This window comes from Dermochelys coriacea, chromosome 12, assembly GCF_009764565.3.
Source record: "Dermochelys coriacea isolate rDerCor1 chromosome 12, rDerCor1.pri.v4, whole genome shotgun sequence".
Lineage (NCBI taxonomy): Eukaryota > Metazoa > Chordata > Testudines > Dermochelyidae > Dermochelys > Dermochelys coriacea.
The window spans coordinates 18,219,395-18,236,024 of NC_050079.1; the positions used below are offsets into that span (position 1 = coordinate 18,219,395).

Below are 16,630 nucleotides of genomic sequence, written 5' to 3' on the forward strand. Positions count from 1 at the left end.
AAATTCCACTCCTGGCTCTGCTGCACTGGGTGGCTTTAATGGCTTGATCCTTATTTTATTCTTAAAGGTAACTCTCAAACATTTTATACCTCATGACATTCCTGTGAGAGAGAATAACCATAACTTTTTTTTCAGAAGGGGAAAATAGGTTCAGGTTAGGTTAAATCTGTTCAACTGTCCTGCCATTCAATGGCAAAGCCAGGTTTAGAACCTTATGCATCATGTGCTAAACACCACTTCTCTGGCAGATATCCCCCTTTTAATGGTTAAATGATGGGACATACTTTACAGAAGTGATTAATCAATATTTGTATGTGTTTTCCAATATGCTATATACTCTCCCACAAGTCTTCTCTTTTCCTGACCTGCTTTTGGATTTGGTCTCCTAACTTCTGTCCTGTTGTGAAGGGAGTAGTTTTGGTGGCATTCACTGGGTGAATATTTGTGCATTTTGACTGTAACTCCGGTTTGTGAAATCTTGTATTTTATTCCACATCTATGAGCACCTCCCCCAACACAACTCCATTTCATTTATCACAGATATGTGTATTAAATATTTGTGCTGATTTACGGTGAGAAACTAATTTCTCTCTAGTTAAGGAAGAGATGGGTCTTAAGTCAAATTTTAACCACTCTTCTCCCATACCTAATGTGAGAGACCTGAAATTTTACCTATTGGAAAGTTTTAGGATGAAGTCCACAAATGCATCATATCAAATATTTCCTAGCTTTTTGCATGTTAGTTTAAATATCAGCTGGGTGTGTTAAATACACTGACCATTAAGATTAGGCACTTTAAAATAAGGCCTTGAGCCAAAAATGAACAAAATATGGAATGTAGGACACCAGCAATGGTATCTGAGCATAATGAAGGTGGTTATGGGGACTCATGCTTTACATTTTTTTAATGAAACAACTCTGAAATTCTTGTTTTGTAATATTTTAACAAACGCATTTTTAAAAGGTTTTTAGACAAAACATTAATGCACTTCAACTTTTTTGCTGGGAAAGTAAGCAGTATTCACTGATAGTTTTTTTCAGATGAGCTACGTGCATTTATTTTAATTACATGAAGTTTAATATGGATAATTTATAACATTTGTTGCCTGATCACTAGTGCTATCATTAAACCCTTAAATACAGTAGTAACTATACAGTAGTAACAAAAACTAGAGCATCGGAGACATGAAGTATCTAGAGCAAAAGTGTTTAACAGGGTTAGGTGCTTTTGAAAAATATATCCCTAATCTTCACATTCTTGGTCTCTGCTTGGGTGTACAAGCAGGTATGTGTACTCTCCTCCATTAATACCTGTACATGCTCTTGATAGAACTGGTATATATAAAATGTGTTTGGTAAATTGGCGCATATAAAGTTGCAGGTGCACTTTCTATTATTAATAGTCAAGTAGAACTGGAGTTGAGGCTCCACTGAAAGTCAAGCATCAACTTTTAATGGGTCGCACAGCACATCACAGTGAGGCCTCAATACTTGCCCTCAGTTTTGTATCACTGTAGGTCACGTTTTTACCATCTGACAGTTGAATGAGTGTTTAATGTTGATGTACAGGATATCTCACCCAATCCGCTTAAAGTTTACTATTCAAGCGCTCAAGTCCAGTCTTGACTGAAAATCCCCCATCGAAAGCTGCATTCAGAACTTCATCCAGGCAGCTTGCCATAACAAAATTCAAATCCTGCCGCACATTCATTGCGATCTCTTCAAGGTCTTTTTCATTTCTTTGAGGAATGATAATTTTCTTCAGTCCAGCTCTGTGGGCTGCTAGGACTTTGTCCTTTATCCCCCCAACCTATTAAAAACCACGCAATTTAAAAAAAGTTATTTAGTTATGCTTTCAGCAAAGCAGTCACAAGAGGCATTTTGAATTAAATATTAAGTGAACAAGACAGGATTCCAGATGTACATCCATAGTTCATCATCCTGAGAGCTTAAACTGCATGGACATACTTTTAATGGAATGTTTTTCTCCGAAAAAGCGATTTAGGAGAAGATAAATTTGAAAGTGTTTGCCTTACCCATTTAAGCTAAAATGATTGCCAACAGGCATTTATTAGTCTTAAACTGTTAAAATGGGAAATATGATTAGTGTAAGAGAAAAAAACCTCATTGGGCCCACAAAGATTTCAGCTGCATAGCTGCAAGAATCTCAAACATGAGATCTCATTAATCTCTTACCCTCACATTTATCCTTGCACCCATCAACATAGGAAAAAACACTTCTAAAAAGGCATCTGTCTCCCTTATGATTCCCTTTTTAAGGTAGCCAGAGATTGGAGGGCATAGCCAAGCCTTGTGGTGTTCTTTTCTATGTGTGGTAAAGCACTGTGTATCTTAGTAACATTAACAATGGAGAGAAAGGCCACTGTTTGTTTCAGGTGTATCTGCCTCTCTCTTCAGCTTACTCAGGGTTTGTCTACATGACAAGTTAGTGTGCGCCATGTAGACAAACCTTTATTTTAAAAATTATCCTTGTACAAAAGCAAAAAAAAAACAAAACAAAACAAAACACTACCACCAAAAAAATGCTTATGCATACAGCTATGTTTTTCAAGCAGTTGAAAATACGTACTGTAGCATATTCAAAATACAGCCAAGCATCCACTATAACTGTGAATCTCTATACTTGGTGACAAAATAGGTAGCCTCTCTATATGTTTAATGCAGTTTGTTCACAGAATCCAAAGAGGGATCATTCTGATTCACTAACAGGTTACTAGATTAAAATTTATAAAATTATTTCTGTCACAGTATGAAATCCTACAACTACAGAGTCATGAAATAACATCCACGTAAGCAGGACAGAAATCACCATTTATTGAAAAAGGGCCCACTTAATATTTAAATGAGATGCAAGAGTTGGTGTATTTTCTTGGTTCATGTAAATAAACTAATTAGCATAGCAGAATGGAGAAATCTTGGATTGGATTTTCAAAAGCACCGTAATCCAAGGAGTACACATACAAGACTGTTGTGCTGCTATGTCATTTTGGCATGTGGTTTTGAAAATCCTTTTTGTATATGACTGTTTAACAGCAGCACTCCCCTTTTTAAGTCTCCTGTCTGGAGCTGTATAAACCTCAATTTCACCTCTATTCCCACCTGCAAAATTTACAGAAACAGACCATCCAAAACTTCACCATCCAAAGTAAGCAAGTTTTAAGATTAATGCAAAACTAACTTTGCTCAAAGAGGCCTATTTTCCTATGGAAATGTGTATGTGTACATGCCCCCAACAAAGAATCAGGTTCATTTTGAGTTTGTAGTGAAATGCAAAGATGTGAATTATGAGTTCGGTTTTCTTTTGGTTGCAAGTATTTCATAGTTCTCTTCCTCACCCCACCCCTACAACCTATTCATGGCAACTAGGTTAATGTTCAAAGCAATCTTAAAAAAAAAAACAAAAAAAAACAAACTTCCAAATCAAGATGCTTTGATATGGTTTTACATCCTATATTTTATAGAAAAGCAACCAACTAAAAAGTCCCAGAAGCTAAAATTGAGAAATCCACTAAAAAGCAAATCAGAAGAAGATAAAAAAAATTCCAAGCTTCATCAGTAAAGCACCTAAGCATTCTAAAAACTGAACTTCCACAATCCCTGTTCATCTTCTGAGAATGTTGATCTATAACTGGTGGTCAACCGGTGGCCCGCACGTAGCCCATAAGGGTAATCTGCTTGCGGGCCACCAGACAGTTTGTTTACATTTGCACAGCGCCCGCAGCTTCCAGTGGCCGCGGTTCACTGTTCCTGGGTGATGGGAGCTGCGGGAAATGGTGCGGGCCGCGGTTGCCCACCACTGATCTATAAGGTAAGACTATGGTGCAGTCTTCCTTTTGGTGACATGTAGAATACATATGTACACCCCTAGTACAGGCATAAATGGCAGCATCACACTGCTTAGTCAAGTAGACATCTAAAAAGGTCATTTTTAAATTGTGAAAAATACTGTTCTCACATTGGGCAGTACAGAACTATAACTAAATTACAGCCAACTTACCTTCATTCTTTAACATAGTTGCTATAATTATGCTCATAAAGAGCTTAGGGCTTGACTAAAGCCAGATTTTACCTACACTGTACTCAACACTATGGGGGAAGAAAAACATTTGTGGTTTAGGTTGAACTTCTGCCAATACCCATAGCATATCTGCATATTTTATGCAAACTGTACAAATAAACTGTATGCTATCATCACCGGAGTCTAATCCTCTCTCCATCGAGTACAATAATAAAACTACCCTGTCAATAGCAATAACTTGATTTTCTTCCTCAGGAACTAAAGCTTTTTAATTTGCAACACAGATGTAGGAAATGTAAATGGATATTAGGAATTTTAGGAAGTATTAGCAAAGGAAATGTGTATTTGTAAAAATAATAAATCAAAGTTATCTGTTCCACTGAAAATATCACCCATATACGAACAAATTTTTCATGCAAATTGCATAAAATCAGGTAACTTTCATAACGTACATCTGGATGTGAACTAGGACTTTTCTATGCATCTGTGCTAATTATACTGAAAGACAATGTCCAGGAATGAACTGTAGCAAGATAGCAAGGTTTACACCTGGGTAAGTAGCTATGAAGAAAATTACTACTTCATCTTACAGAGGGGGCATAAAGAGGAAAAAACTCACAATGCTATCTTAATATAGGTTAACTTTTCCAAATAGACTTACTGGAAGAACAAGGCCTCTTAGTGTAATTTCTCCAGTCATTGCTACATCTGAACGCACCAGCCGCCCACTGAAAAGTGAGGCAAGACAGGTTACTATGGTAACTCCAGCAGATGGTCCATCTTTTGTGACGGCTCCAGCTGGGAAGTGCAGATGGATGTCGGTGTTGTCAAGGAGATCAAAACTTCCAGAAGCTTGAAGAAAAGAGAATGGTTTTGAATGTGGAAAATTCAAACCTGTGTTGTTCCTGGTCTTTGTTCTAAAAAGGCCACTGGAGAACTAGAATTCTTAGCAAATGCATTATATGAAAACAGTACATTTAAAAATGGGGGGGGCCCTGAAACCCCCGCCCCCAGTAAAAACACTACATTGCCCCACAAAAATCTAAACTTTCCTAGGCCAAAGGTGGCTTGCTATCTATATTAAACTGGATAAAAATCTATGATTTTCTAAAAAAAACCTGGATATTTTTAAGGCCTAAACTTATTACAATCTCTTAAAACATTTAAGTAGAAATAAATATACTGAATCCATGAGCCTTCATCAAAAATTTTGAGTTAAAGGCTGATTTTCTATATAAAGAATTAATCAGGGGTAAAATATCTAACTTTTGAGGTCAAGCATTATAAATTGCATAATAGCCATATAGCATAGTAAGGGCTTGATCCTGTGGGGTACCCAGGGACTGTGCCACTGGGTTCAAGAGACAGGCAAAGTCATCACAGGCAGTGGGACCTGGCCTCTGACTCTGAGCAACACTTTCATGTATCTCATCAAGATCATTCACTGAGCCTACATGGGTGGTCTCAACCTTATATTTTATAGCTTCTCCCTATCTGAGCTCTGATTGGCTTATTTCACAATATAAAAGAAAGTCACTAGCAAACACCTGGAACCAGAGTTTGTTGAAGCGCAAAACCAGCTTTTGACAGCAATAGCCTCTTCTGCAGGCATAAAAAGAATATTCATTGAAAAATCAATTGGAAGTTGAAAAAGTAGGAAAATCACTTTTTTCACTTCCAATCAATAAAAAATGAAGGAGGGCATGACATCTGCTAGTTTTAAAAGTTTGAAGGACAGCCTAAATAACTTAGAAGATTGTCTCATTTTCAAGAAACATAGGCAAGTAGGAATTCCAGCTCCAGTCATTCATTTAGGCATATTTGAAAATTAGGCATATATTTAGTCCAGCTTTCATTTAGGCATATTTGAAAATTTTCCCAGGCTGACCTGAAACAATCAGTTTAATTCACTGACTAAAGTAATATCTCTGTTTAATAACAAATAATTTAGCTGTAGATGTGTACCACCTTTTGAGAAGAGAAATGTGTGTGTCCAAAACAGTTAAGGTTGTTTTGTTTAATAAAAATAAATTCTGTCCTATTCTGTTTAATTAAATTCCAGTTACCATTCTAATTCAGCACAACACAAACCATGAACAAAAAGTTAATTATCTAATATATAAGCAATAATGTATCACTTTTTCTAATATACTAAAATTGTACAATTAATAAGAATCTGAAAATATTAAGCTATAAAAGTGCTTAAATAAATGTATATAGTTATAGCATATCCTCTTAGCTAGCAAAAAAATGTACCAAATCTAGTGTAAAGGCTCTACTTAGCTGCAAATCAACATGTTTGAATGGTTATAACAACTAATGAGAAAAAGCACCTTGTTTTAGAAAATAACTGAAGAACAAATGGAAAAAATTATTAAAATCAATTAGTTAAATTGAGACATTTCACTGAAATTGCCTTCATATAAATCAATCCACCCTGATACTAAATTCCTAGACAAAAAATATAATCAAGAATGAATCAAGATTGTAAACAGTTCTACTTACAAAAATTTTTAAATGTTTAGAAGTCAGGAAATTCAGTGTGTTGGTTAAAATTCAAACATTTAAAAGTCAGGAAACTAGAACATGGAATCAGTAAAGGACTAATAATTTCTGGAAATAGTTATAGGTTCAAAATAAACCTTGACTGTAATCTGTACCCCAACAACCATCTTTCCACTATGGACCAGAGACTTCACAACTCCAGAGAAAATGACTCGTGTACCTGTAAACTAATCTCACCCTTAATGAAGATCTGAATGAAGTCTACATTTTCCACTTGCCCTTCTGGTATGGGACACAGAACGCCTCTCATTATCACATAGAACTCTGCTTCTATTTACAACTCTACCTGATATACCCTCTAAAGATTATGTGTTGTAGCCAAGCCAGAAATTGTTCATTTGGTCCTTGGACGCTCTGCTGAAACTACCAACAGGAGGTCTGTTAGTCCTGTTTATTGTGTTGGTTTTTACTATTTGGCTACTCAGCTCCCCAGAACAACAGATCACCAAAGCAAGCTGCAGTCTTCTAGAACTTTTGATTTTTTTGATTAAATCATACTAGATTTAAAACTCATTTTCATACTGAGTCTTTTTTCAGGCTATTGATGGATAAAAGATGCTTGTGCTTCACAGTTTAATAGTTCTAGTACAGCCCAAAAAGCCAGAGAAAACGTCTATGCCTACAAGGCTTATTAAACAAAGTTGTTTTTTTTTTTTTTTAAACTACTTTTTATAGAAATGGTTTATTTTATAGAACAAAAAAAAGTGTTATTTCTGAAAAATAAACACTGCCCCGAGACATTTAACTCTCAAACACCATAGCACTGGGTTGCTAACAGAGAATCAGAAAGCAAGCAAATTAGAAATTTAAAATGGATAGAATTTTAAACATCTTAAAGTTTCCTTAAAGAAGTAAGACCACTTAATAAAATACAACACTGGGCTGAATCCTCAACTGTAGCCAGACCTGGCTAACCATCAGCGGACAGAGGAGAAACCACAAAAGAACGATTTGTGGCTGGTGTTTTTTTGCTGGTCTCATTTTCAGCACAGGAGGAGAGAGGAGCTTATTTCTCCTTTAAGGTAAATATAATTGTTCTGTGTCTTAGATAATCAATTAAATAAGACAATTTTTCATGTAAATCAGCAACCTTTTTGTTATAATTCATTATTGAAAAATATAATGGTATATTTTGGGTCATCACAGAAATATAAGCCTTGCATAGGAACTAAAACAATTGCTTATATGCATCTCTTTGGTGAGAGGTTACAACAGGTATTCATCTCTATGTTGCATTAGGCTCGCACCAACATTCTTGTTTTGTGTTTTTTACATACCATTAGTAAGCTGGTATTTCTTTGCATTGCTACGCAGCCAGCTAATTGCAAGATGTGCCGACTCCTTCATGACATCCCCCAGCTGTCCAGTTAGAGTAAGCTGACCTTCTCCATCCATTTGGCTGGCTTCTACAAACATGATCTCGCCTCCTAAAGGAGTCCAAGCCAAGCCTATGGCTACTCCTGGCTGATTCAAACGTTCAGATACCTAAGAGAAAACAACTCAGAGTATAATATGATTTTCAAGAAAGAGAACAACTCAGAAAGGCTTTGGAAATATTTTTGAAACTTTTAACATTCACAACTTAAAAGTGAAACCTCTTAGAATAACCTAATTTTCTGGGGCAGAGTTTTACTGATGCCTTCAAAGCAACTCCTAAATTTTAGACAGAAAGGCTAAAGGCAAGTCTCCAACCTCATTCCATTCTAATTCCACCCTGCAATAATTCTCCCCAAGTGTGAAAATACGTTACAGCATTAGGGTATGTCAATGGATGCTCTAGCTCTCATATATGGCATGCAGCTGGGCAAACAGGTGATGATCCAGATTCACTTAAATCAATGGGAGTTTTTCCTTTGACTTATTAGACTTTGGATCAGACCCATTCTGCAAATACTTGGTCCAATTTTTAAACAAGTTCACTTTGGCCATGTTCACCTCTCTAGTGTCTGCTTTTTATGATTCTACCACCATGAAAGCCTTACCTACATGAACAGTTGTGAAAACCAAATTTTAATCTTGAATATTGCCCCAAAGTTTATTTCAAACAATGTTTTTAAAAGGAACATTTGCAAGTGCTCCTTTATATAGAATGGGTGTATAAATCTAAGGCCATGTCTACATGTACAGTGCTGCAGTGGCATAGCTGTACCGATACAGCTGCATCACATCTGGTGAAGATGCTCTATGCTGACGGGAGAGAGCTCTCTCCCATCAGCATAATTACTCCACCTTCATGAGCTCTCCCACTGACATAGCGCTGCGCACATGGGCACCTACATCAGTGTAATGTATGTCGCTCAGCGGGGTGGTTTATTCACATCCCCAAGAGACGCAAGTTATTCCAACATAGGCTGTAGTGCAGACATAGCCTAAAGAAATACAAATAAATGAAGGTAGCATACGAGTTTCCTTTCCATTTTAATATTTTGCCCCCCCCATAGAATGGCAGAGATTGAAAATAATTTGAGTCAGGGCTCTGAAAAGGTGGATTATTAACTAAATGCTTTAGACTAGAGAACAGTTTCATTCACAGAGGCAGAAGAGAAGTGCCTCAACTGGGCTTTTTGTGGAAGGGAATGGAGAAGTGCTTTTACAATCTGCAGACAAATGGAGTGAAAATTTCCTCAGCGATAGCATGGATGCAACATTTCTACTGGTCCTAATTTCACAGCATACTCCAGTTACATCCTCCTCTTCAAACAAATACAATGCGAGGAAGGTCATCCACTGTATGGGTCACAACTGTGCTACTCTAAAATCAAGCAAACCATTCTTTGTAAAATGAAAGGGACACTAGCTATCCCTTTCCTCTGCAAAAAAATCCTTATCATGCCGTCAAATATTTAAGGCAAAAGCATCTTCTCAGCTGCAGAGTGGTGGAATGAGTTTCTTTTGAATTCCAACTCTCTACAAAGCACAGATTATTGTTAACCTAACAGTTTTCTTAGGTCTGCTATCCTCCAAGTGTTACCACTACCAAAGATAAACTACACTGTAAACACTGTGAAAATATAAAGCACTGCACATAAGTGTGAGAGAATATGTCTGTACCAAACGGTCAACTCCATTTTGTTTTGTGACAATATATCCATAAATTGCAATCTACATTTTTTAAAAATTCACTAGTCTTTGTCTTGCTAATACAATCAGTGCTGAGCCAGGTGTTAAACTCCAACATACCATGTTAAGAATGGTCTAATTCTGTAAATTTAGTCATCGATTGGCTTCTCTCTAAAATTCTTAGCTTAAAAAAATAGTCACAGTCCCAACTCTGCCGCCCAGGACTTCTTAACATGATTGTGCCTGTTTCAAGGAGTTATGAAGAGAGCATCTCCCCACCTCCACTACTGATTTCCATTCCTGATAGCATTAAGGCTCTCTGCTGGTTTAATAAAGCAGTGGGTACAGCTCAACACCTTCACTGGACTCTCACAAAACCTTCCATCATGTTCTTTAAATCATTTAATATTATTAACACAATATAAAATGCTGCTAAAAAGTAAAGCTCAAAGTCATCCTTTCAGCATGGCCTGGCATTCTCTTGTTTATCTTACTGAATACTGAACTTTGCAGAAAGTTGAGGACTTGTTACAAACATGATAGTGATTAGCTTTCTGAGTATGATTAAAATACTAGGTTGTTATATGAAAATGCCCATTAATACTATATTCCAATAAAGAATCTATAGTTATTTCCAGGACATTTATAAAAAAACCCACCCCTTTACCACGTTAACCAAAAACGTAAAGATTGTAAATGATTTGTACTCTTGAACAGCATCCAAAATATTTGGCAGTGGTGATAAAACAAACAATTGCTTACACAGAATTAATGTTGCTCCTCGGTTGATTACCAAGCTAGCCCACTACTGCAATAAGGATGTGCTAAACAAAAGTGCTGGTAAAAGACTGCTTTTTAGTTCCTGGCTTGAGTCGCATGACATTGGTGAGGCTTATAACAGGTCATATGGTCAGTATCCAATATCTGTTACAACTTTAATTTTTTTTTCCTGTTCCTGACTTGTATATTTAAATTTAATCTATTTATTTGAGATACATATATGGGATATCTCAGTGCCTCACCATCTTTAATATATTGCTTCTAACAGCACCCTCTTATGGGTTGTAAGGAAATACATTTTACAGATGGCGAACTGAGGCACAAAAAGACATTGACTTGCCCACAGCTACACAAGAAGTCTGGGACAGGGAACTGAACCCATGTTTTTCAAGTCTCGGGCTAGCATCCTAACTATTGGAAAATCCTGCCTCTAAATTTATGACCATAGTTCACAACCTGCCAGGCTCAAATATGATATGCAATGTGGAGAAAGACCCTAACTGAAGAACACCAAAAATTATTCATAAAGAAGCTTAAAATGCTATGAAATTCATCCCTTTAATGTAAATAATTCTTACTGTAACCTTTGTTTTATGTTTCTGCATTTCTGATGTAAATAACTTTCAACAATAAATAGAATGGACATTAAACTTGTGTAGAAATTTGTAGGGAAATATGGGACTGAAATGAAGGAGATTTGAGAATAATGTTTTTAAAAGTTTAATGTGGCAGATATTGAGCTGTCATATAATAATTAAGAATGTAGCTAGGTAAGAATTTTATAAACCCTATATGCGACCTGGTCAGTGACTAGACCATTCTGTCGCACACCTTAAAGACAAGCGGGCGGGGGGAAGCTATTGATTTTGAAGATCCTATTTTATGTCTCCATCAAAGCTGTAAACTCTATTTTCCCAGGCCAGTAACTTGGAAATCAAAGAACAATAAACAGTTAAAAAAGTATTGCTCAGGAGACCCTTCCCAAGATCCTTCCCTACCCTGCCAGTTTGTAGTCTGTGTTGTAAAAGCAGCCGGCCTTAATGAGGCCAGTCTATTGTAGACACTGGTCCTGCCAGAAAAGGTGAAACACACCTTGAAGATGACTTTCAATGAGACAGCCATCAAGACCGATCAACTCTGTCTCTCAACTATTGATCCATACACAAGACCAATGAACTGTCTACAAAGAAGTCTGGCTGGGGGGAGGGGCTGGAGTACCTTAGCTTTGGCCAAAAGGATCTATGGTTTTATTTAAAGGGGAATGTTCCCTGTGAAAGGGGATCATCCACCACCATGTGCCAGAAGATTGGCCAGGAGAGTGTGCTTTATATACCCACGTCTAGGAACAGTGAGTATATGAGATTCAGCAGTTGGGTCTACTGGACTGGGCCAGGTTGTGACACTAAAGCTATGTTTACAAACTTTTGCTGGTATTACCTGTTGGTCATGAGTGAACAGAGGTGTGATCCATGACCAACAGCTCTGCCGGCAGAAGTCTGTGATTTAGATGCAGCCATACTGGCAAAACTGCACTTTTACTGGGATAGCTTGTTTCATTCATGAGGGGTGGTTTTACTATTTTGGTACTAAGTGCAGCTATGCTAGTATACCCATACCACTAAAGCACACCTAGTGTAGGCATAGCCTAAGTATTCTAGCCTTCCTCAGATGCCTCCCTATAAACAGCTTCCAAGGCTACCAAAATTCTCAGGTATCTCACAGCTCAAATACAGGCCTACCTTCCTCCAGCCCTATCTGAACAACATGATTTTGATCAGTTTGAGATAAGCATAAGGAAGGGTGTGTTGTACTCCTGTTTATTTTATTGATCAAGGCTCCTCCTACTAAATGGACATCCAAACACAATTAACAATGCAATATTCAGGCAGTAATCCATCCCATCACTGAAGTATAATAAAAACTGAATGCAAAGGTTTCTTAATGTTTGGCTTTCATAAGTTCCCTTTCCTGCCTAAGAGTATGTCTACACTACGAAATTAGGTCGAATTTATAGAAGTCGGTTTTGTAGAAAGCGTTTTTACTCAGTCGAGTATGTGTGTCCCCACATAAATGCTCTAAGTGCATGTAGTCGGTGGACTGTGTCCACAGTACCGAGGCAACAGTCGACTTCTGGAACTTTGCACTGTAGGCAGCTATCCCACAGTTCCCGCAGTCTCCACCGCCCATTTGAATTCTGGGTAGAAATCCCAGTGCCTCATGGGGCTAAAACATTGTTGCAGGTGGTTCTGGGTACATATCATCAGGCCCCCATTCCCTCCCTCCGTAAAAGCAACGGCAAACAATCGTTTTGCACCTTTTTTCTTAAATTTCCTGTGCAGACGCCATACCACGGCAAGCATGGAGCCCGCTCAGCTAACCGTCACCATATGCCTCCTGGGTGCTGGCGGACATGGTACTGCATTGCTACACAACAGCAGTTTATTGCCTTTTGGCAGCAGGCAGTATGACTGGCAGCCGTCATCGACGTAGTCTTGGGTGCTCTTTTAACCGGGCGCCTGGGCAAACATGGGAGTGACTCAGCCAGGTCATTTCCCTTGTTTCGTCTCATGGCGATTGAGTCCTACCAGCAGTGCACTGTCTTTTAATTTGCATCCAGCAGAAGACGATGGCCAGTAGTCATACTGCACCGTCTTCTGCTGAGCACCCAGGAGGTGACGATGGCTAGCGGTCGTACTGAACAGTCTGCTGCCAGCATGATGTATAAAGATAGACGAAGTGGTTCAAAAGAGGAAACAGACCAGATTTGTTTTGTATTCATTTTCTCCTCCCTCCCCCTGTGAAATCAACGGCCTGCTAAACCCAGTTTTGAGTTCTATCCTTGAGGCGGCCATTCAGTTTCTCGCAAAGCCACCCCCTTTGTTGATTTTAATTCCCTGTAAGCCAACCCTGTAAGCCATGTTGTCAGTCGCCCCTCTTTCCGTCAGGGCAACAGCAGACAATCGTTCTGTGCCTTTTTTCTGTGCAGACGCCATACCACGGAAAGCATGGAGCCCGCTCAGATCACTTTAGCAATTAGGAGCACATTAAACACCACACGCATTATCCAGCAGTATATGCAGCACCAGAACCTGGCAAAGCGAAACCGGGCGAGTAGGCGACATCAGCGCGGAGACAAGAGTGATGAGGACATGGACACAGACTTCTCTCAAAGCATGGGCCCTGCCAATGTGGGCATCATGGTGCCAATGGGGCAGGTTCATGCGGTGGAACGCCGATTCTGGGCTCTGGAAACAAGCACAGACTGGTGGGACCGCGTAGTGTTGCAGGTCTGGTACGATTCCCAGTGGCTGCGAAACTTTTGCATGCGTAAGGGCACTTTCATGGAACTTTGTGACTTGCTTTCCCCTGCGCTGAGGTGCAAGAATACCAAAATGAGAGCAGCCCTCACAGTTGAGAAGCGAGTGACAATAGCCCTGTGGAAGCCTGCAACACCAGACAGCTACCGGTCAATCGGGAATCAATTTGGAGTGGGCAAATCTACTGTGGGGGCTGCTGTGATGCAAGTAGCTAACGCAATCAAAGATCTGCTGATATCAAGGGTAGTGACCCTGGGAAATGTGCAGGTCATAGTAGATGGCTTTGCTGCAATGGGATTCCCTAACTGTGGTGGGGCCATAGACGGAACCCATATCCCTATCTTGGCACCAGAGCACCAAGGAATCTTCAGGAACTCTGGTCTGTTTCAAAAGCTGCAGGAAGGGACTTTCTTCCCAGACCAGAAAATGACCGTTGGGGATGTTGAAATGCCTATAGTTATTCTTGGGGACCCAGCCTACCCCTTAATGCCATGGCTCATGAAGCCATACATAGACAGCCTGGAGAGTAGTCAGGAGCTGTTCAACTACAGGCTGAGCAAGTGCAGAATGGTGGTAGAATGTGCATTTGGACATTTAAAAGCGCGCTGGCGCAGTTTACTGACTCGGTTAGACGTCAGCAAAACCAATATTCCCACTATTATTACTGCTTGCTGTGCGCTCCACAGTATCTGTGAGAGTAAGGGGGAAGACATTTATGATGGGGTGGGAGGTTGAGACAAATCGCCTGGCTGCTGGTTATGCACAGCCAGACACCAGGGCAGTTAGAAGAGCACAGGAGGGTGCGGTGCACATCAGAGAAGCTTTGAAAACCAGTTTCATGACTGGCCAGGCTACGGTGTGAAAGTTCTGTTTCTTTCTCCTTGATGAACCCCCCCGCCCCTTGGTTCACTCTACTTCCCTGTAAGCTAACCACCCTCCCCACCTCCCTTCGATCACCGCTTGCAGAGGCAATAAAGTCATTGTTGCTTCACATTCATGCATTCTTTATTAATTCATCACACAAATAGGGGGATAATTACCAAGGTAGCCCAGGAGGGGTGGTGGAGGAGGGAAGGACAAGGCCACACAGCACTTTAAAAGTTTAAAACTTATTGAATGCCAGCCTTCTGTTATTTGGGCAATCCTCTAGGGTGGAGTGGCTGGGTGGCCGGAGGCCCCTGCAACGCGTTCTTGGGCATCTGGGTGAGGAGGCTATGGAACTTGGGGAGGAGGGAGGTTGGTTACACAGGGGCTGTAGCGGTGGTCTGTGTTCCTGCTGCCTTTCCTGCAGCTCAACCATACGCTGGACCATATTAGTTTGATCCTCCAGCAGCCTCAGCATTGAATCCTGCCTCCTCTCATCACGCTGCCACTACCTTTCAGCTTCAGCCCTCTCTTCAGCCCGCCACTTACTCTCTTCAGCCCTCCAACTCTCCTCCCAGTCGTTTTGTGCTTTCCTGCACTCTGACATCGTCTGCCTCCATGCATTCGTCTGTGCTCTGTCAGTGTGGGAGGACAGCATGAGCTCAGAGAACATGTCATCGCGTGTGCGGTTTTTTCACCTTCTAATCTTCGCTAGCCTCTGGGAAGGAGAAGATCCTGTGATCCTTGAAACACATGCAGCTAGTGGAGAAAAAAAAAGGGACACTGGTATTTGAAAAGACATTTTATAGAACAATGGGTACACTGTTTCATGGTAAACCTTGCTGTTAACATTACATACATAGCACATGTGCTTTCGTTACAAGGTCGCATTTTGCCTCCCCCCCACCGCATGGCTAACAGCGGGGAACATTTCTGTTCAGCCATAGGCAAACAGCCCAGCAGGAACGGGCACCTCTGAATGTCCCCTTAAGAAAAGCACCCTATTTCAACCAGGTGACCATGAATGATATCACTCTCCTGAGGATAACACAGAGAGATAAAGAATGGATGTTGTTTGAACGCCAGAAAACACACACACTGCAATGCTTTGTTCTACAATGATTCCTGAGTACGTGCTACTGGCCTGGAGTGGTAAAGTATCCTACCATGGTGGATGGAATAAGGCTGCCCTCCCCAGAAACCTTTTGCAAAGGCTTTGGGAGTATATCCAGGACAGCCACGAATGCCAGGGCAAATTAATCATTAAACATGCTGGCTTTTAAACCTTTTATAGTATTTTAAAAGGTACACTCACCAGAGGTCCCTTCTCCGCCTGGTGGGTCCGGGAGGCAGCCTTGGGTGGGTTCGGGGGGTACTGGCCCCAGGTCCAGGGTGAGAAACAATTCCTGTCGGGAAAACCGGTTTCTCCGCTTGTTTGCTGTGAGCTATCTACAACCTCATCATCATAGTCTTCCTCATCCTCAAAACCTGCTTCCGTGTTGCCTCCATCTCCATTGAAGGAGTCAAACAACACAGCTGGGGTAGTGGTGGCTGAACCCCCTAAAATGGCATGCAGCTCATCATAGAAGTGGCATGTTTGGGGCTCTGACCCGGAGCGGCCGTTCGCCTCTCTGGTTTTCTGGTAGGCTTGCCTCAGCCCCTTAAGTTTCACGCGGCACTGCTTCGGGTCCCTGTTACGGCCTCTGTCCTTCATGCCCTGGGAGATTTTCACAAATGTTTTGGCATTTCGAAAACTGGAACTTAGTTCTGATAGCACGGATTCCTCTCCCCATACAGCGATCAGATCCCGTACCTCCTGTTCGGTCCATGCTGGAGCTCTTTTGCGATTTTGGGACTCCATCATGGTCACCTCTGCTGATGAGCTCTGCATGGTCACCTGCAGCTTGCCACACTGGCCAAACAGGAAACTGAAATTCAAAAGTTCACGAGCCTTTTCCTGTCTACCTGGTCAGTGCATCTGAATTGAGAGTGCTGTCCAGAGCGG

The 16,630-nt window shown here is 40.4% G+C and overlaps 1 protein-coding gene and 1 non-coding gene across 3 annotated transcripts in view; one reads left to right on the top strand and one right to left on the bottom strand.

Moving 5' to 3' along the window:
• The window catches only part of LOC119841334, a 91,900-nt gene that overhangs the window by 46,064 nt on the left and 29,206 nt on the right, over positions 1-16,630 (top strand). Inside the window, exon 3 of one of the 2 annotated variants that reach the window (XR_006275288.1) lies at positions 9,553-12,407. The exons of the other annotated variant lie outside the window; for it this stretch is intronic. This is a non-coding gene — a transcript (uncharacterized LOC119841334). Of the gene's footprint in view, positions 1-9,552; positions 12,408-16,630 lie in introns of those variants that run through there. 2 annotated transcript variants of the gene reach the window in all.
• Positions 396-16,630, bottom strand: part of LONP2 (lon peptidase 2, peroxisomal) — a 93,985-nt gene continuing 77,750 nt past the window's right edge. The window contains exons 13-15 of the mRNA XM_038368688.2: positions 7,882-8,089; positions 4,701-4,891; positions 396-1,810 (exon numbers count right to left, since the gene is read on the bottom strand). Of these exons, the coding sequence (XP_038224616.1) occupies positions 1,589-1,810; positions 4,701-4,891; positions 7,882-8,089 (621 nt within the window). The 3' untranslated portion in view covers positions 396-1,588. The remainder of the gene's footprint in view (positions 1,811-4,700; positions 4,892-7,881; positions 8,090-16,630) is intronic.